The sequence below is a fragment of the Osmerus eperlanus genome, chromosome 16 (assembly GCF_963692335.1).
Source record: "Osmerus eperlanus chromosome 16, fOsmEpe2.1, whole genome shotgun sequence".
NCBI lineage: Eukaryota > Metazoa > Chordata > Actinopteri > Osmeriformes > Osmeridae > Osmerus > Osmerus eperlanus.
The window spans coordinates 4,678,605-4,704,395 of NC_085033.1; the positions used below are offsets into that span (position 1 = coordinate 4,678,605).

Sequence of the window (25,791 nt, forward strand, 5' to 3'; positions counted from 1 at the left end):
ATGAGTGTCACAGAAAGTAAAGTAAACATGTTTATGAAGCACTTTATTTGGGTACATTATTATGGGGGTGTTATATGTGGATACACAACAATATTTAATTCAAACATGTACCTACAGTAGTGAAACAATCGATTTCTCAAAAGCTTTCTTCAATTGTCGCCCTTCACTGAACCAAGCATATAGCCTTATATTACCATAATACTATTTTCAAAGCTAGCATTTATCAAAGTAAATTGTGTGAACATGGTCAATGCAAGGCTTGAAATTATTAAAGCCATCACAGTTACATGGTCTGCATTTATCTTTTCTGAATGGAATAGGAAACCATGAAGTTCCGTATTTTTTCTTTGTAAATTCTAATGACTTTCCATACCAACTTGCCTCTAAAGGTAAAGCATTTGAGTATTGTTGCATTTTTCTCATTCAATATTGGAGGAAACATAAAGCATTGAATTTAAAATCTATTGTTTTTTCATAGTATTACAAAATGTACAATACATTCAGTTATTATATTGAAAATGTTGCACAGTGAACACTACACAGGAACATACAATTTTTGCATATACTGACATTCTCATGTTAGTACAACTTCTTTAAAGTTAAAGTTTCTAGAAAGTTCTGTGCTCATAAGCAGCTTAAGTCTTCCTAAATTGTTAATGGACCTTGTTTTGACCGTTGACCACATAACATTTGATAATGCACAAAAATAACTACATGGCTAGAAAATCCATCTCTGACTGAAGAATAAACTGCCATATAAAAAATGCTACGGTTCCAATCATCATTGTCATATGTTTTTAAAAGAGCATATAGTTAGGCTTCCTAGTCGCAGATAGTGTGCAGAGTTGTTTTATATGAGTTTGACATTATCAGAATTACATTTAGTCCAATACCAAAATCCTACAAATAAGAATTCAACTTTAGTGCTTGTAAATGAACAATTCTCTAAACTGTTCAGAATAGTTAACGTAAACACCCAAGGACTTTCCCAAGAATATGAATGGTAAACAATGTTTAGCTTATTTTACAGTCATCGAATGCATTTTTGCTCAATCTGAACTCATTGTAACAATGAACAGCTACTCTACAACCAAGTAACATATTCCATAGGTTTACAAAAAGATTCTACACTGATATATAACAAGCTACAAAAACATATCATATAGACTAGCAATTACAGTGATAAACTCCAACTTAATATACTGGTGCCATCCAGTGAATCACATTGGTTCTATGCTCATTTCTTTTACAGTAATGTAATTGAACTTGGTGTCGAATCCAATCATCCTAGGCAAAAAGTGAATTGCTTTTGAGTTCCTCACAAAAAAAGTTATTTGTGTAGTGTATATTCAATACCTGTCTTTTAGTATCATGCAATGGTGCATTATTCAACCATGGTAGTGGTCCCTATACCAATTTCAGGTAAGCGCACACATTTTGGTCCAGCCTGCTGGACACACGGTTATTTTAATCAACGTTAAAAAGGTTAGTTCAATTTGAATGAGTGCCGATGCCATGACGCTATGTAAGCCTAGTCCCATTTGACCATTTCTTCTCTGTCAGCCTTGTACTTTTTGTACACTGTCCAGACACTGTTTATTAGATATGATCCAGGGCAACATTTCGAATGATGTCAACTGCTCCAAGATCGAAGCCACAGATGTCCAGCATGCCTCTGTCCTCAGGGTCAGCGATAGACAGACCGTTCGAGGTCAATCCACACACAATCAACTTGGAGAATATTCCAGTTTTCTGCATAGTAAACACAACGGTTAGTTGTGACGAGCAATAGTAGAAGATGGAAAGAATTTTCGAAAGACCAAACTACCTTTCATCAAATAACTGTATAACACTTACATGTCTATACATCCTCAGAGTCTCTAAAGGGTTAGCTTGTCCAAACCAGGCCTCGTTGTTGGTAAAGATGATGAATACATCCACAAGCTTCTCATTCTCAGAGGCCCAGAGAACTGGCAGGGCACAGTCCGTGCACCCACTGGGGATCTGGAACATGGGTTTGACAGACAAAGTACGTGATCAAAGAAAACTTGGGCAAGCGAGCACAAGCACAAATCTGAATCTCAGCCCGAACACAACCAATGGTTTTCTGAACAAGTTATGTAGAGGCTAACTATACACACCTTGATCAGTTCAGCTGTTACTTGAGCGAGAGGCATGTCAGCTGTAATGGTGCAGGGACCCACAACTCCCTCAGAGTAGGTCACAACCTGCATCTCTGCTTCTGTCCTCACAAGAACCTGAAGTGGGCATAAACAGCACAAAATCAGCCTAGTGAGACACTGGTGTGCTTGTGTAAAAATTCCTTGGGATAATCATTCAAGTGGCATGTCTCATAGAAGGAACATTCCTAGCATGCCTGTATGTTTATGAGATGACACTGAAAGTGTCATCCAGCATTGAGTGTTGCAGACATACAGAAAAAGTAAACAAACCCATTCCCCATGCCTGGCTTCCTTCCGACACGACACCACAGTGATGAATGTAGCAGGGAAGCACAGCTGCTAAATCTCCCCTTCACTGCCCCGTGGTTAGGGAGAGCAGTATTGCCTTACCATTGTCATGGCCGCAGCTGCAACAACTGAATTGACCAAGGACCCCAAAACAGTGCTGTTCAAGGACGTGCTGATGTCAACGGCCACAACAAACCGTTTCCCCATCGGCTCCACGTTCTAAAAAGGTATGACAGCACAACGTCACACTTGCCTGTGAACGCACCAAGGACAGTGTCATGTATGAGGGTGTGGAAGGATGTGATGATAGACCTACTATGAAACACTTGTAAAAAGCACTCTCCAGTGTTTTGAGGATATCACTGTCTGGTTCCCACTTTACTTTCCCTCGATTCCCTAAGCCTCTTTTGTAGTTCTCGGAAGCCACCAAGACACTGAGAGGATGGATTTTAGCCTGGAGTTTAAAAGTCAAGACATTAATTTCACAACACGGTAGAACTAAAACATAGTAACCCCAGGGATAATTGATTCTTTGAAGGAAGATTGGCGGTATGCCTCACCTTCTTGAGAACTGCCTCACTCTGAATCCTCTCACAAACTGTTGCCAAGTCTGAGCCTCCAGGTTCGAGAACTTTGTCTGCTGTCATCTTACCCAAGGCTGTAAGCACTGAAGCAATTGGCATTTCCCTTAAGAGAGCTCTCCATATCTGCAGGGGAGGGAAAAAAAAGAATTATATATATATATATATATATATACATATACAGGGAGTCAGGTGGCTGAGCGGTTAGGGAATCGGGCTAGTAATCTGAAGGTTGCCAGTTCGATTCCTGGCCGTGCTAAATGGCGTTGTGTCCTTAGGCAAGGCACTTCACCCTACTTGCCTCGGGGGAATGTCCCTGTACTTAGCGTCTGCTAAATGACTAAATGTAAATATATATATATAATAAAATAAAAAATAAAAGGGTAAAACCCATTTCACTAAGTAATGTGGTCCTAATGTTTCACATGAATATACTGTTGGCATTGTTGAACTTGAAGGCATAGATTCTTTTTTTAGGGCTGACTGAACCCAACCCACCTCTGTCAAATTCAGATTGTCATTCAGTGCAACGCACCTCTTTGGACCTCAGGTGGTTAGTCAGTAGTTGGTCCCTGTCCAGCCTGTGCTCCTCTATCAGGTGGATGACCTCAGCTTCGTCTGAGCTGTGCTTGACCTTCTCCACGACCTCCAGATAGGAGACGATCCTGGCCACCTCCTCAGAGTTCTCCTTTTCATTATACGCCCCCTGGACTTCTTTCCATCCTTTTGTTATATATTTGCTGAGAAGTGCTATTTCTGAAAACACAGCAGTGAAGTCACATTTGCTGACATTTTGCTAGGACAGTAGATTTTGTTATTTTTCATCATTAGGATTTCAACATTATTGTCTGCTAGTCAACCGTTCAGTAAATCAAAAGGCCCTCATTTCATGCATTTGATTTCCATCTGCGTGTTCTACATAGTGTGTGTCTGTCTGTGGAAGCTAACCTTCGTTTGCAGGCTTCATATGGGACAGCCTAAGTAGGTCCTGATGGGACCAGCCCCCCCTCTGTTTACATTTGGTTACAGCCACAGCCAGGCTCATGCCGTCTTGTTCATTATACCACTCCGCCACTGCTTTCCGCAGGGCCCGTCCCCAAATCCCACACCTCATTCCCTCCTTGAGCTCCTTCTTGTACTGGACAAAAGTAAACAGGTGTGTGGGCAACCGGCACACTTCCTTCAGGGCATGATATGCTGCCTGCTTGGTCTTCACGTCCGAGTTCTGGGAGCACACTGCCATGGCGAAGAGAGAAGGGTTGGATCTGACTATCTGTCCCTCCTGAGTGAGCCTCTTGATCTCTTCCACCACCTCGCAGCCTTTGCCTTCCTGTACCATGGCAAGCAGGGCCAGTGCACTCTCCATGCCGAGTCTGTGTTCCTTGGTGCTGTAGACACCACTCTCCGAACCGTAACAGAGGAAACGTCGAAGTCTGGCCACATCAGTCACCTCCCAAGGCTGCACGCCAACGACGTTTTCAGTGTGGTCATTCATCAGCGGGATTTTGGTGGTAGTGCATCCTGATGGCTCCATGATACTTGCTTGTCAGCCTAAAGGAGTCAGATGGAGAGAGTTAGGGTCAGTTCTTCAGCTGTAAAGAGGATACAATTATCATGTCACTAATACGCTACATGTTAGCAAGTAAGATTGCTGAGATGTTATTTTCTAAACTAATGGCTTGGTTCTTGAATGGGCCTATAAAACAATGGTTTCCTAAGCCTATATGATTTACTGTCAAAGGGTGGGTAAGCTAAGGTTAGTCTGACGAGTTATCCACCTTGGTGGAAACTGGTCGGGTAGACTTGGTGACTATTATTAACTAGCTAGTGGTACTGCACTGAGACAATGTTGTTCAAAGCATATACATTTGATGACTGAGCTAAAGAAATCTTACACAGTTGGCTAAGTAGCTAGCTGGCTATCTGCAGCGTAAACTAAACCATCGACTGACTGTCTGACTTTAAAGCTGACACACTACACCAGAGATAACTCAATTTAGAATGATCATTCTTCACTTGAACAAAGGGGTTGTGTGTGAGCCAAAACAATAGATATATTAGTACAGTATAGTATGTGCCAACACATAATTAGTTAGCTAACCTACATTTGTTTTTTCTAAACTAGCAAGATATGGTGGTAATGTCTACCATCTATTATTAATAATACGCGATACACTACTGTACATAGCTTTGTCCATGTTAACACACAAACATTCAGACGTGATACAGAGACTGTATCGATATTCACACACAACAATTCAGACAGCTTCTAGTACGCATTACAAGACGCAGTGGAAATACCTAGCTAAACATTTCTGCCCATCTCGTCACAGCTGAGGATATTAATTAACAGTGAGTAGAAAACATTATAAGCCGATATAGTCAGCTAACACCGCTACTCTACTAGCGAAGTTCAGTTGAGGCTGCTAGCCACTTCTGTACTAACCTAAATGTTGCAATGTTGTAACACTAGCTAATATTATAGATACGCGTGATCTATCGTAGGCCTACTATGTCTAAAAAGGACATCTGAACATACTTCGATTTTGAAGATATTTTTCAATATTCACGGGTGTCCCTTGACACCACAAACCATCTACGAAGCTGCGGTGCATCCTGGGCTGGGGCTGGAGCTCAACCAACGCGTCCTGGGCTGGGGCTGTCACCTCCCTTCTTTAGCTCAGTCATCAAATGTATATGCTTTGAACAACATTGTCTCAGTGCAGTACCACTAGCTAGTTAATAATAGTCACCAAGTCTACCCGACCAGTTTCCACCAAGGTGGATAACTCGTCAGACTAACCTTAGCTTACCCACCCTTTGACAGTAAATCCTATAGGCTTATTATGAAGGATTCAAAGTCTTTGTGTCTATTCCAATATGTAATGATGGTATCCAATGACACAAATCTGTGTTCTAGAAAGAGTGGTCTGGAGTCGCAGAGGTCCGATAATATCAGCTTTAATGCAGCAGTTGGAAATCAACAAGTACAGAGCTCTGGGGTTGTCTAAGTTTCCCTACCCGCAACAGCGTTTGGGCTGGTTCATGAAGTCCAACTGGCTATCTGTCCCTCCCCAGCATATATTTATACAGTGCAATTGAAACACACAAGTATTAAAAAGGGTTGAGCTTGTTCTCTCGTGCATCAGGGAGTTGTTCTTGCCTACGCGTCCCACCTGCTCGGGTGCCGTCTCCACCCGGTTTCAAGGTTGTTTCTGAAAATGAAGAGATAGAGACACAAAGAACAGCCTGCTTCCCACACCCAGTGTGAGACCCAATGTTTAAGCCTGAGCACACTTTTAAGTTCATAACTTTAATAAGCACAATGCATAACTTTAATAAGCACAACATATTCTTTACTTAGGAAACCATTGTTTTATAGGCCCATTCAAGAACCAAGCCAGTAGTTTAGAAAATAACATCTCAGCAATCTTACTTGCTAACATGTAGCGTATTAGTGACATGATAATTGTATCCTCTTTACAGCTGAAGAACTGACCCTAACTCTCTCCATCTGACTCCTTTAGGCTGACAAGCAAGTATCATGGAGCCATCAGGATGCACTACCACCAAAATCCCGCTGATGAATGACCACACTGAAAACGTCGTTGGCGTGCAGCCTTGGGAGGTGACTGATGTGGCCAGACTTCGACGTTTCCTCTGTTACGGTTCGGAGAGTGGTGTCTACAGCACCAAGGAACACAGACTCGGCATGGAGAGTGCACTGGCCCTGCTTGCCATGGTACAGGAAGGCAAAGGCTGCGAGGTGGTGGAAGAGATCAAGAGGCTCACTCAGGAGGGACAGATAGTCAGATCCAACCCTTCTCTCTTCGCCATGGCAGTGTGCTCCCAGAACTCGGACGTGAAGACCAAGCAGGCAGCATATCATGCCCTGAAGGAAGTGTGCCGGTTGCCCACACACCTGTTTACTTTTGTCCAGTACAAGAAGGAGCTCAAGGAGGGAATGAGGTGTGGGATTTGGGGACGGGCCCTGCGGAAAGCAGTGGCGGAGTGGTATAATGAACAAGACGGCATGAGCCTGGCTGTGGCTGTAACCAAATGTAAACAGAGGGGGGGCTGGTCCCATCAGGACCTACTTAGGCTGTCCCACATGAAGCCTGCAAACGAAGGTTAGCTTCCACAGACAGACACACACTATGTAGAACACGCAGATGGAAATCAAATGCATGAAATGAGGGCCTTTTGATTTACTGAACGGTTGACTAGCAGACAATAATGTTGAAATCCTAATGATGAAAAATAACAAAATCTACTGTCCTAGCAAAATGTCAGCAAATGTGACTTCACTGCTGTGTTTTCAGAAATAGCACTTCTCAGCAAATATATAACAAAAGGATGGAAAGAAGTCCAGGGGGCGTATAATGAAAAGGAGAACTCTGAGGAGGTGGCCAGGATCGTCTCCTATCTGGAGGTCGTGGAGAAGGTCAAGCACAGCTCAGACGAAGCTGAGGTCATCCACCTGATAGAGGAGCACAGGCTGGACAGGGACCAACTACTGACTAACCACCTGAGGTCCAAAGAGGTGCGTTGCACTGAATGACAATCTGAATTTGACAGTGGTGGGTTGGGTTCAGTCAGCCCTAAAAAAAGAATCTATGCCTTCAAGTTCAACAATGCCAACAGTATATTCATGTGAAACATTAGGACCACATTACTTAGTGAAATGGGTTTTACCCTTTTATTTTTTATTTTATTATATATATATATATATATATATATTTACATTTAGTCATTTAGCAGACGCTAAGTACAGGGACATTCCCCCGAGGCAAGTAGGGTGAAGTGCCTTGCCTAAGGACACAACGCCATTTAGCACGGCCAGGAATCGAACTGGCAACCTTCAGATTACTAGCCCGATTCCCTAACCGCTCAGCCACCTGACTCCCTGTATATGTATATATATATATATATATAATTCTTTTTTTTCCCTCCCCTGCAGATATGGAGAGCTCTCTTAAGGGAAATGCCAATTGCTTCAGTGCTTACAGCCTTGGGTAAGATGACAGCAGACAAAGTTCTCGAACCTGGAGGCTCAGACTTGGCAACAGTTTGTGAGAGGATTCAGAGTGAGGCAGTTCTCAAGAAGGTGAGGCATACCACCAATCTTCCTTCAAAGAATCGATTATCCCTGGGGTTACTATGTTTTAGTTCTACCGTGTTGTGAAATTAATGTCTTGACTTTTAAACTCCAGGCTAAAATCCATCCTCTCAGTGTCTTGGTGGCTTCCGAGAACTACAAAAGAGGCTTAGGGAATCGAGGGAAAGTAAAGTGGGAACCAGACAGTGATATCCTCAAAACACTGGAGAGTGCTTTTTACAAGTGTTTCATAGTAGGTCTATCATCACATCCTTCCACACCCTCATACATGACACTGTCCTTGGTGCGTTCACAGGCAAGTGTGACGTTGTGCTGTCATACCTTTTTAGAACGTGGAGCCGATGGGGAAACGGTTTGTTGTGGCCGTTGACATCAGCACGTCCTTGAACAGCACTGTTTTGGGGTCCTTGGTCAATTCAGTTGTTGCAGCTGCGGCCATGACAATGGTAAGGCAATACTGCTCTCCCTAACCACGGGGCAGTGAAGGGGAGATTTAGCAGCTGTGCTTCCCTGCTACATTCATCACTGTGGTGTCGTGTCGGAAGGAAGCCAGGCATGGGGAATGGGTTTGTTTACTTTTTCTGTATGTCTGCAACACTCAATGCTGGATGACACTTTCAGTGTCATCTCATAAACATACAGGCATGCTAGGAATGTTCCTTCTATGAGACATGCCACTTGAATGATTATCCCAAGGAATTTTTACACAAGCACACCAGTGTCTCACTAGGCTGATTTTGTGCTGTTTATGCCCACTTCAGGTTCTTGTGAGGACAGAAGCAGAGATGCAGGTTGTGACCTACTCTGAGGGAGTTGTGGGTCCCTGCACCATTACAGCTGACATGCCTCTCGCTCAAGTAACAGCTGAACTGATCAAGGTGTGTATAGTTAGCCTCTACATAACTTGTTCAGAAAACCATTGGTTGTGTTCGGGCTGAGATTCAGATTTGTGCTTGTGCTCGCTTGCCCAAGTTTTCTTTGATCACGTACTTTGTCTGTCAAACCCATGTTCCAGATCCCCAGTGGGTGCACGGACTGTGCCCTGCCAGTTCTCTGGGCCTCTGAGAATGAGAAGCTTGTGGATGTATTCATCATCTTTACCAACAACGAGGCCTGGTTTGGACAAGCTAACCCTTTAGAGACTCTGAGGATGTATAGACATGTAAGTGTTATACAGTTATTTGATGAAAGGTAGTTTGGTCTTTCGAAAATTCTTTCCATCTTCTACTATTGCTCGTCACAACTAACCGTTGTGTTTACTATGCAGAAAACTGGAATATTCTCCAAGTTGATTGTGTGTGGATTGACCTCGAACGGTCTGTCTATCGCTGACCCTGAGGACAGAGGCATGCTGGACATCTGTGGCTTCGATCTTGGAGCAGTTGACATCATTCGAAATGTTGCCCTGGATCATATCTAATAAACAGTGTCTGGACAGTGTACAAAAAGTACAAGGCTGACAGAGAAGAAATGGTCAAATGGGACTAGGCTTACATAGCGTCATGGCATCGGCACTCATTCAAATTGAACTAACCTTTTTAACGTTGATTAAAATAACCGTGTGTCCAGCAGGCTGGACCAAAATGTGTGCGCTTACCTGAAATTGGTATAGGGACCACTACCATGGTTGAATAATGCACCATTGCATGATACTAAAAGACAGGTATTGAATATACACTACACAAATAACTTTTTTTGTGAGGAACTCAAAAGCAATTCACTTTTTGCCTAGGATGATTGGATTCGACACCAAGTTCAATTACATTACTGTAAAAGAAATGAGCATAGAACCAATGTGATTCACTGGATGGCACCAGTATATTAAGTTGGAGTTTATCACTGTAATTGCTAGTCTATATGATATGTTTTTGTAGCTTGTTATATATCAGTGTAGAATCTTTTTGTAAACCTATGGAATATGTTACTTGGTTGTAGAGTAGCTGTTCATTGTTACAATGAGTTCAGATTGAGCAAAAATGCATTCGATGACTGTAAAATAAGCTAAACATTGTTTACCATTCATATTCTTGGGAAAGTCCTTGGGTGTTTACGTTAACTATTCTGAACAGTTTAGAGAATTGTTCATTTACAAGCACTAAAGTTGAATTCTTATTTGTAGGATTTTGGTATTGGACTAAATGTAATTCTGATAATGTCAAACTCATATAAAACAACTCTGCACACTATCTGCGACTAGGAAGCCTAACTATATGCTCTTTTAAAAACATATGACAATGATGATTGGAACCGTAGCATTTTTTATATGGCAGTTTATTCTTCAGTCAGAGATGGATTTTCTAGCCATGTAGTTATTTTTGTGCATTATCAAATGTTATGTGGTCAACGGTCAAAACAAGGTCCATTAACAATTTAGGAAGACTTAAGCTGCTTATGAGCACAGAACTTTCTAGAAACTTTAACTTTAAAGAAGTTGTACTAACATGAGAATGTCAGTATATGCAAAAATTGTATGTTCCTGTGTAGTGTTCACTGTGCAACATTTTCAATATAATAACTGAATGTATTGTACATTTTGTAATACTATGAAAAAACAATAGATTTTAAATTCAATGCTTTATGTTTCCTCCAATATTGAATGAGAAAAATGCAACAATACTCAAATGCTTTACCTTTAGAGGCAAGTTGGTATGGAAAGTCATTAGAATTTACAAAGAAAAAATACGGAACTTCATGGTTTCCTATTCCATTCAGAAAAGATAAATGCAGACCATGTAACTGTGATGGCTTTAATAATTTCAAGCCTTGCATTGACCATGTTCACACAATTTACTTTGATAAATGCTAGCTTTGAAAATAGTATTATGGTAATATAAGGCTATATGCTTGGTTCAGTGAAGGGCGACAATTGAAGAAAGCTTTTGAGAAATCGATTGTTTCACTACTGTAGGTACATGTTTAAATTAAATATTGTTGTGTATCCACATATAACACCCCCATAATAATGTACCCAAATAAAGTGCTTCATAAACATGTTTACTTTACTTTCTGTGACACTCATTTAAATGTAAATAGAATAGTTTAACATATATCTAATATATTAAAAAAATATAGAGCAGAGAATAGAAGGATAAGAAAAAGACTGCTGCATTGCATCCAATTTAGTCATATATATCAGACAGGCAATTTTCGAGTCTACACCGTTGATAACTAAGAGGGCCTTCCTTATAATCACACTTCATGAAGACAAGTGAAGATGGCGGACGTATTGAGTGTTCTTCGCCAGTACAACATCCAGAAAAAAGAAATTGTTGCCAAAGGAGATGAGGTTATATTTGGAGAGTTTTCGTGGCCAAAAAATGTGAAGACCAATTATGTCATTTGGGGATATGTCTTTTTTTATTCGTATGGCAAATGTAGACTGTATCAATGGGCCAGGGATCTTTAGATAGCTTAGCTAGCTAGCCAATTGAACGTTCGCTGGTGTAAGTGAGCAAGATTGGGATTTCGTTTTAGATACCCTCCCATTCCCACGGTTTCCCCGGTTGCTGCCTTGAGAGCAGTGGCGGTTTTGTTTGCAAGATTCAAGCCCGATTGTGATGCTCAATACATCGCCACTGACTATACCAGCAAAGCGTGTATAGAAACCCTCTCTTTTTAAATTTCTTACCACAATTCCCTGTCATTCTAGAGAGTTGTTGAGTAACGCGGCGTGACAGGTCATCTTTAGTTGAAAAAACTGAATGATCTCATGTAGCCAGTGAAGGCTGTAGCTATCATGTGTTTGCTAGTTAGTTAGCTAGCTACAGCTAACAAAATATATTCCCCCCCGTGTCTCTGTTTCAAACTTGACACTGCCAGGTTGTGAAATTCTGCAAATGAATTATTATGCAGCACACTGACTTTTAAAATGAGTTCCTAAGTTAGTTGTTGGGCTACTTGCTAGCCTAGCGAATAAGTTCTGAAGTAAAGCACAGTGCGAGCAAACGACGTTACATAGGCTACTGCAGTACAGGAACATGTTTTCATGCTACTGTAGCTTGCTCATATTTGTTGAGAACGATGGTATGGCTTTCTCTTGGAGACACAGCCCCCCTTTCCCTGGAGACGCAGCTCCCACCACCCCGCACATCATCTGGACCTGGGGGTGATCTACTCCCTACCCTGGAGAACCCCCCCTTTATTACATCAGACCTGTGGGTCTTGTCTGCCCCCCTCCCTGAGCAGACCTGTGGGTCTTCTCCGCCCCCTCCCTCTCTGAACATCACCAGATCCTTGGACTGCCCACCATGTGCCACCACGAACGCCCTGGACATTTAATTGGATAACCACATTCCCACCCCATGGTCTTCTGACCAATCACATATCAGAGTTCTCCCTCTCTGGGGGGTACAAGACCTGTCTCCCGAGGACAGGGAGACAGAACTTGGACTGGGCAGAACTCTCTCTCTCTCTGATCTGTCAAGACCACTTTCTCAACGAAGGCCTTCGTTTGATCTATTCTGTGACTCTGTTTCTGTGAAGCTGCTTTGGCATCATCGACTGATTCACTGTACTAGACTAAGAACATCCTGGTGTGTTGTTTTCATTGTGTATTCTTGTGATTGCATCATTATTAAACTACAAATAACTTGGTCCGGTATTTGACCTTGTATCTTTCTCCACTACCCAGTTTGACACGCCTCAACAGTTTCTGGACTCTCATCCATGCCTGGTCCTTCTAGAATCAATATAATTGAATCGGACTCCTCACACTCCTGTATTTCACAAGGGGGCACGACAGACAGCTTTTTCATAACCGTTTAAGAAGAAGAACTTTTTTTAAATGAATCATGCAGTGGGACACATGCTTGCAGGGAGTGGCAACACCAGAACACACACACACACTTCTTTCTCAGCTTTTCCCTTAACCCTTGTGTTATCTTCGGGTCATTCTGACCCATCAGTCATTGTGACCCACCGTCGTATTGCGACAAATTTACCGCATACAAAGACAAAGTGAAGCATTTTCTTTTAACAGCTAGGCGTCTCAGACCCCCCACATTGCAAAGGTTAAAAGAAAATTATTTTAATTTGTTTTTGTATTGGGTAAAATTGGGTAAACACAACGATGGTTCGTTATGAACCTTTGGGTCATGTGACCCGAAGGCAGCACGAGGGTTAAGACAAACCTAGTCATCATGCTGAGTGTACGAGAAAAGAAAGAGAGGGACGAACAAAATAAGTAAATGAAGAAGTTAAAGGAGTTGTGTGAGTCCCTGTCATAGGAGACAGCCAGAGGTCAAGGTCAGCGAGGGGTTGGTGTAAGGCACCCTCTGGTGGAGCAAGGTGGAGGTGCGACCAATCTGTGGCGACCTAGTCATAATGTTCCTGTGGATCACTTAGGTGACAAGGGTTAAACTGCATAAGATGCTGGCTGAGCTAAGAGTTGATGGACATGTTGTTGCTTCTATATGTGTGAGCGTAGATAAATATTTGTAAAAAATTGTCAGTTAAACCTGAGTTTTACAGCTTACGCGCTTATGCCCTTTTTCTGTGCAGAGGTGCTGTGACCATTCCCTGACAAACCACCAGAGAGCACTGTTTGCCCATTCATTTATGTTAGATCATCAAGTCTCACAAGTACAGACAGAAAATGTCGTCAGGCTGGAAAACATACAGAAAGACAGACTATTGCTCATAGCCGTCTTTATGTGCAGCAGCTTTGTTTGTAGCATATTGCAGTTCTGTACACAGTATATATCAGCCTATCCATGTAATTACATGTTAAATGATGATGTTGCAGATCTGCTGCAAAATGTTATAGAAACTACTCTCTTGTGGGGTTTGTTTAACAGTACAGTAAACTATACGTACTGAGCCTATATCAAAAAGTACAAAGGCCTGGCACCGTGGCATCTCCACCAGAAACCACAAATCTAGCATCATACCCAGACATCACCAACCTAGACTGTAGTTTCTAGAGTCGAGAACAACTCCATTCAGTCTCTGTCTGGCCACGTCATTTATGGAAAGAGGAAGTGAGTAAACTGTGAATGCAGTCTTTGTTCATGTTTGTGTACTCTGCCTTGCATGGTGGTTTTAGCATTGGAGCTCTCGAAGCACTCAGTGTCACTATGAGACAAAATTGGTTTCAAAGCCATGGTAACAGTCCTATGCCCTACTGTGGTTCCCCAGGCCCAGGGCTCCGGAGGCAGCCACACACAGGTCTCTGTAACAGTCGGACTGAAGGAAGCGAGGGTAGACGTCATTCTCCATCAGGCTGTAGACTTTCCTCTGTGCTTCGACAAAGCAGACTGCTGCTGGCAACTGCAGATTCTGAGCAATGGTGTCTCTTGTGTAGAAATCCAAGTTGATCTGAGACATAAAAACATAGAAATTAGCAAAATAAAATAACCTCAAAATCTTGCCAGCTATTGGCACCTGGTGTACAGTTCATACATTTATGGCTGTTCAAATGTGTGCTTAGTGTATAATACTCTGTAAAGATGCATTGATGTGAAAATGAAATCCTAGTATATTTGTTCAATGGGTTATCACAGATGTAATATAACGTATGTTAGGATTTAGTGTTAAAACCAGGAAAATAATATTATATTCATAATGAATGTTATGCTTTAATAAATATGAGAACAAATGTCAATTTCTGACACATTCACTATTGTACTTGTTCTCTAAAAGGACTGATCTAATCGACAATCACACTGAATTCTTACATTTGTGATCGACTCTAATTCACACTAATATCAATATTATATTTTAAAGATAGTATTGTACAAAATCCATATTGTCACCAGTACCATGCAATACTCTTGTAATCAGTCCATTGCAATGTCTATTCTAACTTCTAACTATCTTTGTGTACACAGATTAGTTGGTTAAAGGACTACTATGACCCCTTAATGTATCCATGATTCCATTCTGTTACCTCCTTGGGGGCATCTTTCCTGATGAACTCTTCATAGATGGCAATGGCTCTGTAGGTTAAATCTTCTGGATTGGTAATAGATTTGAGCTCCTCACAAGCCAGCCAGAACTCAAGGTTCTCGTCACAAAACTCTGACTTTAGAAAGACATGAAATGCTGCCTGTCCACCTAAAGAAGAGAAGAATAGACAGTAAACGTAAACCCAGGTATTATTTTTGAACAAAACATTTAATACCAGACAGTTTAACACCTCTTTACCCAAGGAACCTAACTTTTAGCCAGTGTTAAACTTTCAACAACTTTAACCATACTGCAACACAACCTAAAACTTTCTAGAAAATGTCTTCAACCCAACTTGAGACTACGCCTTGACATAATTTTCATGAATTCCTCTGACTCAAAGACAAAACCAGCGGTGGAGGCTAGGGTGGAGGAGGCAAGAAGGTACCAGTGACACATTAATAACCTCAACGTCAGACGTGTGTAAGGTTTCCTAATCTTCAAACATAACTCCCTGTTAAGAGTAGGTGTGAGTGTGTAGATGTAAGAGGATAATGTATTTTAGCTCATTGACAGCAGTAGTCACAGCGCACCTCAAGAATCTACTTCATGAGCTTTGTCCTTTTATCTACATACTGTGGACACTCAGATGAGAGACTGAAGTAGACTTGGACGAGAGTGTAAACAAAATGCTAACAAACATGATCAGGTAAGGTACTTACATTTGTGGGAAATTAGTTTCTCTAAGGATTCTCCAAATTCGTGGAAGTAATGAAGAGATTGTCTATAAGAAGGGAAATAAATTGTTATAAATCCATAACTAATAATGAATAATCAACATGGCAAATACAATATTTAAATACCTACCTGTGGATTTTTTTCCTTGGGGAGGGACTGTGGATAAAGTTATGTATTCTTGATTTCCAAGGTTTATGTCTGAGAAAGAAATCAGAACATGCCAAAAAACTGTTGAAAACAGTTTTACAGTGTCTGAAATAAGAATGATTGTCCACATGAATAAATCATACACATGTATAAATAATTTATAGATGAATATAACTTACTTTCTCCTTGTCTCTGTGGAGTTTTCTGACTCTTTCTCACAGTAAATGTTCATTTTTAAGCTTTTCACATTTCTTATCTGCTCTCCCAGTATACTCTCTGCCTCTTATGTTTGGTTCTGCCTCTTTTGGTTAAACCAGCCAAATAATTCAGTTTAACCTGCAAGTGCTCCCTGATTGGCTCATCTTTAAGATCAGGTTCAAACCTTCAGTTCACGGTGGCTAATGTTCAGCAGTGATGACGAGGCATTTGGCTTGGCTCAAACGCGTGACAGTACTGGGTTATTTTATCCCAAAGACATTGCTCTAAATCCATGCATTTCTCAGCTCATGTTATCTGCTATCTTTAACCTTTTTCCTCACATGAAAGCCTGTTTGTGATAATAATAGACAGTCACATCAGTGGTAAGTGCGTCAGACATCATGTTGTCCTTTTGACTGCGGCATTACATAACTCTACTTCACAATGCCTCTGTAGTCTTCACTCTTCACGGAGTGAATAACATTCTCCTCTATTTATGTGCATAAAACCAGGAATTCTTACACAAGCAACTTCTTGACAACTGCTCCTACCAGCTCTATTGGGAGGGAAATTGAGATCTGGCTAAGTTCATGCCAGTTAATGTGTGAGACGATGTTGTTTCCCCCAGCATTAGGGGTTTCATAAGTCATGCATTTCAAATGTTTTCCCATTGTCTTATGACGTCAGCACATATCATAGGCCTACACAAAACGTTTGTCTCATTAAGGTGACATGAATCTCATCATTTCATCTTTAACCCTCGTGCTGCCTTCGGGTCACATGACCCAAAGGTTCATAACGAACCATCGTTGTGTTTACCCAATTTTACCCAATACAAAAACAAATAAAAATAATTTTCTTTTAACCTTCGCAATGTGGGGGGTCTGAGACAGCCCAACGGTTAAAAGAAAATGCTTCACTTTGTTTTTGTATGCGGTAAAGTTGTCGCAATACGACGGTGGGTCACAATGACTGATGGGTCAGAACGACCCGAAGATAACACAAGGGTTAATTCAAAGTAGAAGCAGAGGTACAACTAAATTAACAAAAATGTGGAATGATGACTAAAAGGTGCTAACAGGACGTAGCCTATAAACAAGCCTGTCCAGTAACTCAGTAGCCTACAACAGTTTACAATTAACTATACTGCATTGCATCATATGATCAAACAGACAGACCTCAAAGCATGATGTAGTGAAACCATATCTGTGTGATCACATATCTTTTACTTAGTAAGGTAGCATAACATAACAAAGGAATCATGACTTTCTGCCACGTCACTATCCATTATATTGTCTAAAGAGTGTGTAACATATGGACTGAATGCCTGTCTGTCTCTACATCAGCCATCATGTGTTTTCTGGCCTTGTTTGAGATGTTTATTATGTAATCTAGCCATGTTGCTTTGCGTTGTCTTGTCCCAAGAATTTCAGTGCCCAGTCTGACCTTGTGTTGTTCTGTGTACCTGACAATAAAAAACTTGAAACTTGAACTACAGAACCTAGTATAGGCTTTTAAAATTAACAAACCTTTGAATGTGTTTGAATTCACTGACACCCAGTAATTTACGGAGATTCGTTCATGTCCACTAGTGGTTATGGGCTAATAACTTTGCAACCATACTGCCATTTGTGTTTATTTATTTAGTCAATTTAAGAGGACATCCCGGGATTTTCGACACAAATGTGAACAACATCTTCGGTATTGGCCATGTAATTCTAGTTTGTCAATTAAGTTATTACACTTTTATCCTCATGGACAGTGTCAGTGTTGTGCAATAAAGGCAATGTAAAATCTTATACTAAGCACAATCCATGGTGATAATCAAAACTTTGGCAATGGAAAAAGTATTCATTTGCATACTGTAAATGTAAATGCAGTACTGAGAACTGACTGTAGGCTGCTACAGTCTGCTGCTTGGGCAATTCATTGTATATTTTACTGTATGTTCATCTTTTTATGCATTAGTTCTTTTAAAAGTCTAAAAACTGTATTTGCAAAAAAGGCATTATTGAAATACAGACAGGTTGTACTTTACATTACTAAAGGCAGTGTACATTTAGCCTTTTGATGACCCAGATTGTAGATCCAGAGGAAGTGAGAACCTGCTGATACAATCATGAAAAAATTACACCTCAGTTGAAAGTTCCACCAGAGTTACCATGCTTGTCAAGACCTCTTTTGTCTGTGTCGGATAACCCAGAACCACACAGTGATTGTCTAAAAAGTTCCATGTGGTCGGGAAGGATGACATCTGTCTCATGACTCCAAACCATAAATAACAGATGCTTATACTGTGTATTGTGCACTTCAAGATTTAAAAAAGAATGAACTAGGATTCAGTAATTTAGTGTGTTATTCAACCAAGTCTGTTGATTTTAACCCCAAAACTACAGTAGGTATGTCAAAATGGCGAGACACTACACTAGGTAAATCTGGTAAAATACACTGGATTGGAAATAAAATGTATAATCTTTGACATGTATATGTTCATGTATATTGGAAGACTCAACTGTAGAGCACATTACTAGATTAATTTGAAGTAAATGGTAACAAACTTCCACACAACTCTAGCTTCAGAATCATGTGATAGAACTATTTTGATTGGTTGCTAGCAGACAATCTGATGAAAACAAGGAAATGACTACTGGTTGCCATGCTGTGGTCAAACTGCCAGAACAAAACACATCTTAAGTCTACAACTGCAAAAGTCAGGTGTCTGGAAACCAACCGTTAAAAATAAACATACATCAAGGTCATCATAAAAACATCAAACTTCTTGTGAATATTTTATTCAGTTTATATGTATTAAACTGTATAAATTGCTTGAATTACAGTGAATTACATTATTAAAGTGCTTTTCAGATTCAATTCAATTAATTTCACTTTTGTGATGGTGAACTGAGATACTATTTTACCACATTATATTACATAATTCTCAAAAAATGTAAAACATGTTTATTTAACATTTTACAATTGTATAATACTTCTTCATAAACTAGCCAACATGTTTATTTCTTCTTTTTTAGCTTACATCATAGCCACTTACAACATTTATTTGCACTCTTCAAATGCTGCAACGGCTACTGAACTGGTTAACATGCAACTGAAGATGCCAGCTCATGCAGTTGCAGTGGATATGCGCTAGATTTGTACGATTGTAGACGTTCTCCTGGGGAACTTCCTTTTCACATTAGGGGAGAAAGTCCCTAACAGTTTCAACTTATTTGACACAAGTCCCCAGCTTAATTAAAATGTCCCTATGTAAAGGGACTTTCACTTTCAACAGTGACTCTCAAAAAGCACAAGTTCTGGATATTTCTCAGGGTTATCAATGATCTCTACAACACCCAGTAGAGTATGCCGATTGTCCATCCAGATATATCACCCATTAAAACTTGAACTTCAAAACAGCTGCCTATTCTATTGCATTGGTCAAAATTCTGACCGGACCCATTTGTACAAATGTGAGTTTCACGTGGAGTGGATTAGAGTCTTGTACACATCGGACCGGATGAAGCGAGGGTAAGAGTCTCCCTCCATCAGCCCATAAACAATCCTCTGGGCCTCGTCGAAGCACACAGAGGAGGGAGCTTTCACGTTTCGTCTTATGAGATCTCTGGTCTTGTGGTCGATGTTGATCTAGGAAGAAACAGGGACATAATGTCATGAAACAGATTCCATATTCCACGCATATGAACAGTCATCTATAAACATCCAATAAATAACCTTGGTTTGTCAGGAGGAAAAAATGTCCTCATTGTTTTGAAGTAGTAGTCCACATACCTCTCTTGGAGCTTCTGCTTGAACGTATCGCTTGTAGATCTTCATGGCCTTAGATGACATTCGGAAGGAAGACTTTATCTTTTTGTAGTCCTCACATACAAGCCAGAACTCAATGTTCTCATCGCTGAATTCTGACTTCAGAAAGGTTTTAAATACTACCGTGCCATCTTGGGGAAGGAAAGCAAAGTTTCAATAGCCAGGTCAAAGGACACTATATCACATTCAAAACAGTTTCATTTATCTATAGTTCATTTGTGAAACAAAAAAACTTGGTAGAATGGTTGAATATCTTACATTTTGATGCAAGAAGTCTTTCCAAAGACTGTGACCACTGGATTAGTTCCTCTGGGCGAAGTCTGATAAAGTCAAAGTCTGTTAGCCTGACACAGCAAAAAACTGCTTGGAAATCATCTCAAATTGTGTCCTGACAGGAATGAATGATGTAGACAAGACCACCTACCCATTTGAGACTGCTTTTTGGGAGGACTTGCAATGTAGCCGGGACGTCAAGATACAGATCCTAGCACATAGGAGAGGTCTGTTTGACTTCACACTCTCACACACCAAAAGACTCTGAATACAAATGGTATCACCCTCAAACTGTAACAACAAAAATAACTTGTATATGAAATCCTACCTGGTCTTTTTTCTTGTCTTGTCTTCACCGTTCATGTTAAGTGACTGCAGCTGTTGGGGTGTTGAGGTGGCTAAGCTAGGCATGCTGGAAAGAGAGGAGCATGGAGACCAGCATGTGGTGTAGATGCCTTTGTGTGTCTATATTAAGTGTGTTGTTGAGTCTCTGCTGACTGTCACAGCGTGTGTTTGATTTTCAGCTCCAGAACCAGACTTTATATTGTCGAGATGTAGGTTGTTCTTAGGTCCCTCTCTAGCGTCACCGCTTCATGCATACCTAACCGCAGATATAGAGGAAGTTGGAGATGACGCTAACGGATTAAAACCAGCGCAATGCGCCTGTGTGCTAGTGCGTTCAGAAACCAGCCCTTGTCATCATCACTTGTACAGATTAAGGCCAGAGGATGCAAATGTGACATTGGAAAATTCAACAGCAGATAAGCAAATGCTTACCTGTGGCTTTGTTTATTTTGTTTCAGCTCTGAAATTCTTTTTTCAAAGTGCTAAAACACTAAGCACGTGTATGGAAAACTTAAACACGTGCTGACACATTCATCTGGTAGTGAAACACTGTAAAAAAACAACAACCTGAACCTTTGTCATAAAAGTGGCATTATCAAATTAATTCTACGGAACAAGGCAGGCATTCTCCTCCAGTATTATTGTTGAGTGGTTGCCAGCCACAGTTTCTTAACTTTGGATAAACTGTACATTAGCGTGTAACAATAATGTACTGTTAGAGTGATTGAGCAGTTCAAATATAATGCAGCTGAAGTACCATAAATCCCCCTTGCCCCCCCCCCCCCCCCAACCTCCCCTATTGGTGATGAGACACTTAGCCATCTGTACTGTGTGACACTCTACTCTTGTTGCTTAGACGCTAATAACAATCAACTTGGTTTCGCAAAGGTGGGTGAGAGGCTAATTTGCATAGCTGATAAACAAGTACTAACAGTGTACACTTGAAAGATAAAATTGTGTAGATATATGGAAATAATTGTAGAATTCAATGTCCCAAAATGTCCCTGCTTCTGATTGTCATCTCACTATTCAACAAGAACAAAAACAGCTGATCAAAATGTCCAAGACAACCCAACTTCCACTTTCACTGTCGAAGTGGTAGTGGCGGTTTGAGCCCACAATATCATGAGATGAGATCAATCCTCTCATATATCATAGTAACTTGCTTGGCGCATTCAGGCTCAGATTGCATCCCCATCTGAGTTGTGTAAGGCATTCAAAATTGCATTTGCTGTTGCAGGACCATGTTGGCTGATATATTTATTGAGAAATGTATTATCTTGCGCAGCGTAGTACAATTTTTGCTTTGAAATACAGATTTCACTTCATACTTCAACTGTAATTCATGGTTAGGCGTTGGGCAGAGGATAGAATAAGGAATAGTGGTGTTACACAAAAGTTGTGTAGGACACCATTCCCTCTCAATGCCATTATTATGACTTGCAGAGACCAATACACACACAGTACAATGGAGTTACAGGAAACCGTACTGGGAGAAAGCACTATGCAGAAGCATTGTGAGAAATCCTACACCTCTGTCTTTTAAAGAGCTTTGCTTCCACCTAGTGCTGGAGAAATGGATAGTTAGTGGAGCTAATTCTGCTTGGACTAAGAGAGAACTGCAGTAAGGGTCACAATATGTTTTGCATCAATACAAAAGGCCCAACCCAAACTGACATCCCCTAAACTTCAGTCCAATGCATTGGTGTTTTTATTTATTTATTAAAGAATCCCTTATTTGTTGTATTTGGGTACATTAAATCATATAATTAATTACAGAGGTTAGCCACTTTGAAAACCAAACAAACCATATACAGTAACATTTATGTTCATTTTAAATGAGACACCAGATTAATCAGAATTAAAAATTGTGACAAATCCAAATGTTATAATATTGTTGAAACAATTGTCTTATTATATGAGAGGACGGATATGCAAGTTCATAAATGCAGCATTGAAAACGGTCACATTGTTCCAGAAATCTAAAGGTTAAAGTATAGCACACATTTGAGTTAAACGCCTCTTCACCCATCATTGACTACTCAATTACTCATCGACAGTAGGCATGGCTACCTGTACTACTATTTTGAAGTGAAACAAACGATAAATGAGTGATAAGACTGTGAGATAAAAAGATGAGAAACCACAGTTGGTGAGCCCATAGTTTGAGAGAGTCACCTTGAGTCTGCTCTCATCAGCAGTGCCTGGTAAAGGTCCGACTTGAGAAACCGTGGGTAACAGTCCCTGGCCATCAGACTGTAGATCAGCTTCTGTGCTGTGTCGAAGGAGGACAGGCTGGGCTGGGAGATGTTTTTGGTTATGTTTTCTCTGGTCCCACAATCAATATTGATCTATGGACAAAAATATGAGACTAGTCATTCATTTAAAATAGACATTATGTGCTACACCTGCTTACTCTCTGACTGGACAGTTATGAAAGTATGTTACGTCTGTTTTTTTCTTTTAACAGAGACTATCAGTGTTGTAGTTGCTTTCAGTTCATCAGGGTTCATGGCAGATTCCACGTGGTCTAATCGGATGACTCTACCTGTCTGGGGGCTTCCACTTGGACAAACTCTGAGTAGATCCTATTGGCAGAGGAGATCATCTCAGGAACTGACTTAATCTTTTTGTACTCCTCACAGGCCAGCCAAAACAAGATGTTCTCCTCACTGTACTCCGATTTGAGGAAATCACGGAAAGCTATTTGGCCAGCTGAAGACGGATGAGGACAACAATTATGGAATGACCGTGAACTCAAAACACTACACAAAAAACACTCTCAGACGAGTGAAGGAATAGTGTTGTCAACAAATCAATGGTTTGGTAAATGATTCACGGATAAGATTAAGATTAAAGGAGCTATGTGTGTTCTCCTTACATTTACATTCCAGGAGTTTGTCTACAGACTCTCCCCAAGTCTCAGCCTCTTCAAGTGGATCCTTGGGAAAGCAACACAATCTACCCTTGAAAAGAGCATTGAGATCTTTCACTGAAAGAGTTATCAGAGCCTCTCACGACAATAAAAAACATCTGTTGCATAAAAGATAATCAGATTTTTTTGTTGTTGTTGCTGCCAACAGTGTTAAACCATGAACTCACTAAATCAAGAATAAGAAAAGTACAATTTCTATTATTTTACAGTCCACCCATTTCTTTATCCAATGTATTTAATGATACATCACTTGGACCAATTTCTTCAGCCTCTAATGGCTTACATACTTAACAAGATTATACAGGTAAGGTGAAACTTACAGAAAGTGCAAACCTCCCTTTCCACATTGTTGCTGTGAGTAGTTGGCTGAAGAATTGTGTTACTATAAGCCCTTGAATCAAATAGGAAATAACTCACTTTATTGCCATCTCTGTGTCCTTTGTCTCAATAGAGAGATGGCTCCTGCCAGTGCTCAGCTGAGATTGAGATTGTTTTGTGATGAGGCAGTAAAGTGTCTGGACAAATCTAAACAAGACAACAAAACTCCTTGCACTGAATGGAACACATGGAAATAAGTATGCAAAGTCATGTCGGGAGAGGGCACCCTTGGTTCTTTTTCCGACCTCAGAGAGAGCTCACCTGGTAGTCAAGGGATGCCCCCATTCACCTGCTTGTCATGTCCTCTCATTTGAATCTATCAACAGAAAAGGTCTCAGAATCGAATCCATGGTGTCCAGACTATGCAGTATCTAGAGAAATTCGATGCAGTCCAAGTGAGTCTTCTTACAGTTTTGAACAACTGAACATACTCTTGTTTTCCAGGAACTTCAGCTGAAACAGCAATCACCTCTACACAAAAGACACACTATAAGAAATATCAGATCTACATGTTCTAACCCAAACTCCAACCAGCAGATAGAACTAGGCTAATATGAAGAAGTGGACAATAAAGCACAGATTCAACCACATGGAGATATCCTGACCATAACCAAATAGAACAAAAAGAAAACAATCCAAGCATCCTACCAATATGGCAGATTTGCTTATCCTTTGTAGTGGGATACCGGCCGCAAAATGACACAAAAACTATTGGGAGTGTTGTGCATATCACACCCTTTTTATTCTTCTTCCAACATGTCAGTTGTGCTATCCTATAATTAAGAGCCTAACTCTTGATTGGCCTTGTGTTCTCATAGACATTTGCGTGTGTTAATGCATTAGTCAAACTCTTGCAAAATGCTACATTTACGAATTTAAGACTTAAAAGTAGAATTGTGTGCGCTTGGAGAATGTAAACATTTATTTAGTCAAATTTGATCAATCAATGCTTGAAAAACGACAACAAAGATGATCAATTACTTTTAATAAATAGACATAAATAATATTTCACAAAAAAAGTGTTAGGGTACATAATATGTTTGACCTTCTGCATTCCTGCTGTGCTTTAGTTCAGTAACTGTTGTATTACTGGGCCCCTAGGTGTGTCCAGTGATAGAATAGAATAGAAGTTAGATGAGAAGTCAGAATATAAACCTATGGGGAGCCTATTCCCGTGCAGCCAGGTGATGCATTGTGGGATAGGGGTCATGAGGGGAGCCATAGCCATGTCAGTGAGGTGAATGGTGGGCTGTAGTGCATAAGGAGTCTTTGACCCCAGCAGGACATGATGCACACGCCAAACAAACCAAGAATGGAAATATGGCCAGGTGATGGAAAACACCACAGCCAGTATTGTTTGCATAAATGGGGACAAACCAAGACAGGGTATTTGTTTGTCAAAAGAGGTGCCTGCATGGCTCAATGAACCCTTGCCTGAATGTGGATTACACTTGTTTACAGGAAACTCTACTGCCCTCTTCTGTTTGGGATGATCTGTACATTGTTTTGGATGGAATTTGCCAAAGTGTTCAAACAGAGACTTAATTTAAACTTAATATGGGAGGGAAAGAACTCCACAAAATAATTATTAATGTGTTTTGTTTTGTATTGTTTACATAACCTGACTGTAAGGATCCCCTTTCTGGGAAAATTATATTTGACACTGAGAATATTATGCTATGCTACAATTGAACAAATTTGGCTCCATCAAACTCAGGCCGATTGCACTTCCAAAGGCATGGATTTAAGGTTCTTATCTCGAGTTGGCTAAACAACACCAATCTTGCAGTTGTGTTTGCTGACAGAGCATCCAGAACAAGGGTTGTTGTTCGTCAGCCACCACAATCAGACAGACAGACATGCAAAGTGGGGATGACATCACTGAACATTTACAGAATG

The 25,791-nt window shown here is 40.5% G+C and overlaps 5 protein-coding genes across 6 annotated transcripts; 1 reads left to right on the top strand and 4 right to left on the bottom strand.

Annotated features, from left to right (window-relative positions):
• Positions 1 to 28: 28 nt before the first annotated feature.
• On the bottom strand, positions 29 to 5,685 carry ro60 (Ro60, Y RNA binding protein). 2 transcript variants are annotated; one of them, XM_062481732.1, is made up of 9 exons: positions 5,592 to 5,685; positions 4,001 to 4,603; positions 3,588 to 3,808; positions 3,032 to 3,178; positions 2,788 to 2,925; positions 2,574 to 2,690; positions 2,142 to 2,258; positions 1,858 to 2,004; positions 29 to 1,752 (listed from the first exon to the last, which is right to left on the bottom strand). In XM_062481732.1, the coding sequence occupies exons 2-9, from the start codon at positions 4,584 to 4,586 to the stop codon at positions 1,600 to 1,602; spliced, it is 1,626 nt and encodes a 541-aa protein (XP_062337716.1). In that variant the 5' UTR covers positions 4,587 to 4,603; positions 5,592 to 5,685; the 3' UTR covers positions 29 to 1,599. The 2 variants fall into 2 exon arrangements, with proteins under 2 accessions (XP_062337716.1, XP_062337717.1); XM_062481733.1 differs by lacking the exons at positions 4,001 to 4,603; positions 5,592 to 5,685 and having other exon boundaries at positions 3,551 to 3,690.
• An 878-nt stretch (positions 5,686 to 6,563) lies between these two features.
• LOC134036714 (RNA-binding protein RO60-like) lies at positions 6,564 to 10,726 on the top strand. Its single transcript, XM_062481767.1, has 8 exons — positions 6,564 to 7,182; positions 7,375 to 7,595; positions 8,013 to 8,159; positions 8,266 to 8,403; positions 8,501 to 8,617; positions 8,933 to 9,049; positions 9,187 to 9,333; positions 9,439 to 10,726. The coding sequence occupies exons 1-8, from the start codon at positions 6,597 to 6,599 to the stop codon at positions 9,589 to 9,591; spliced, it is 1,626 nt and encodes a 541-aa protein (XP_062337751.1). The 5' UTR covers positions 6,564 to 6,596; the 3' UTR covers positions 9,592 to 10,726.
• Positions 10,727 to 14,037: 3,311 nt separating this feature from the next.
• On the bottom strand, positions 14,038 to 16,211 carry LOC134036509 (regulator of G-protein signaling 21-like). Its single transcript, XM_062481493.1, has 5 exons — positions 16,121 to 16,211; positions 15,924 to 15,992; positions 15,779 to 15,840; positions 15,058 to 15,224; positions 14,038 to 14,486 (listed from the first exon to the last, which is right to left on the bottom strand). Exons 1-5 carry the CDS (start codon positions 16,171 to 16,173, stop codon positions 14,283 to 14,285), a joined length of 555 nt encoding a protein of 184 aa, XP_062337477.1. The 5' UTR covers positions 16,174 to 16,211; the 3' UTR covers positions 14,038 to 14,282.
• Positions 16,212 to 18,818: 2,607 nt separating this feature from the next.
• On the bottom strand, positions 18,819 to 20,814 carry rgs13 (regulator of G protein signaling 13). Its single transcript, XM_062482092.1, has 5 exons — positions 20,563 to 20,814; positions 20,386 to 20,445; positions 20,220 to 20,281; positions 19,926 to 20,092; positions 18,819 to 19,781 (listed from the first exon to the last, which is right to left on the bottom strand). The coding sequence occupies exons 1-5, from the start codon at positions 20,643 to 20,645 to the stop codon at positions 19,614 to 19,616; spliced, it is 540 nt and encodes a 179-aa protein (XP_062338076.1). The 5' UTR covers positions 20,646 to 20,814; the 3' UTR covers positions 18,819 to 19,613.
• Positions 20,815 to 22,307: 1,493 nt separating this feature from the next.
• Positions 22,308 to 24,006, bottom strand: LOC134036487 (regulator of G-protein signaling 21-like). The gene is made up of 4 exons (XM_062481469.1): positions 23,835 to 24,006; positions 23,461 to 23,545; positions 23,128 to 23,294; positions 22,308 to 22,930 (listed from the first exon to the last, which is right to left on the bottom strand). The coding sequence occupies exons 1-4, from the start codon at positions 23,859 to 23,861 to the stop codon at positions 22,754 to 22,756; spliced, it is 456 nt and encodes a 151-aa protein (XP_062337453.1). The 5' UTR covers positions 23,862 to 24,006; the 3' UTR covers positions 22,308 to 22,753.
• Between the last annotated feature and the right edge of the window lie 1,785 nt (positions 24,007 to 25,791).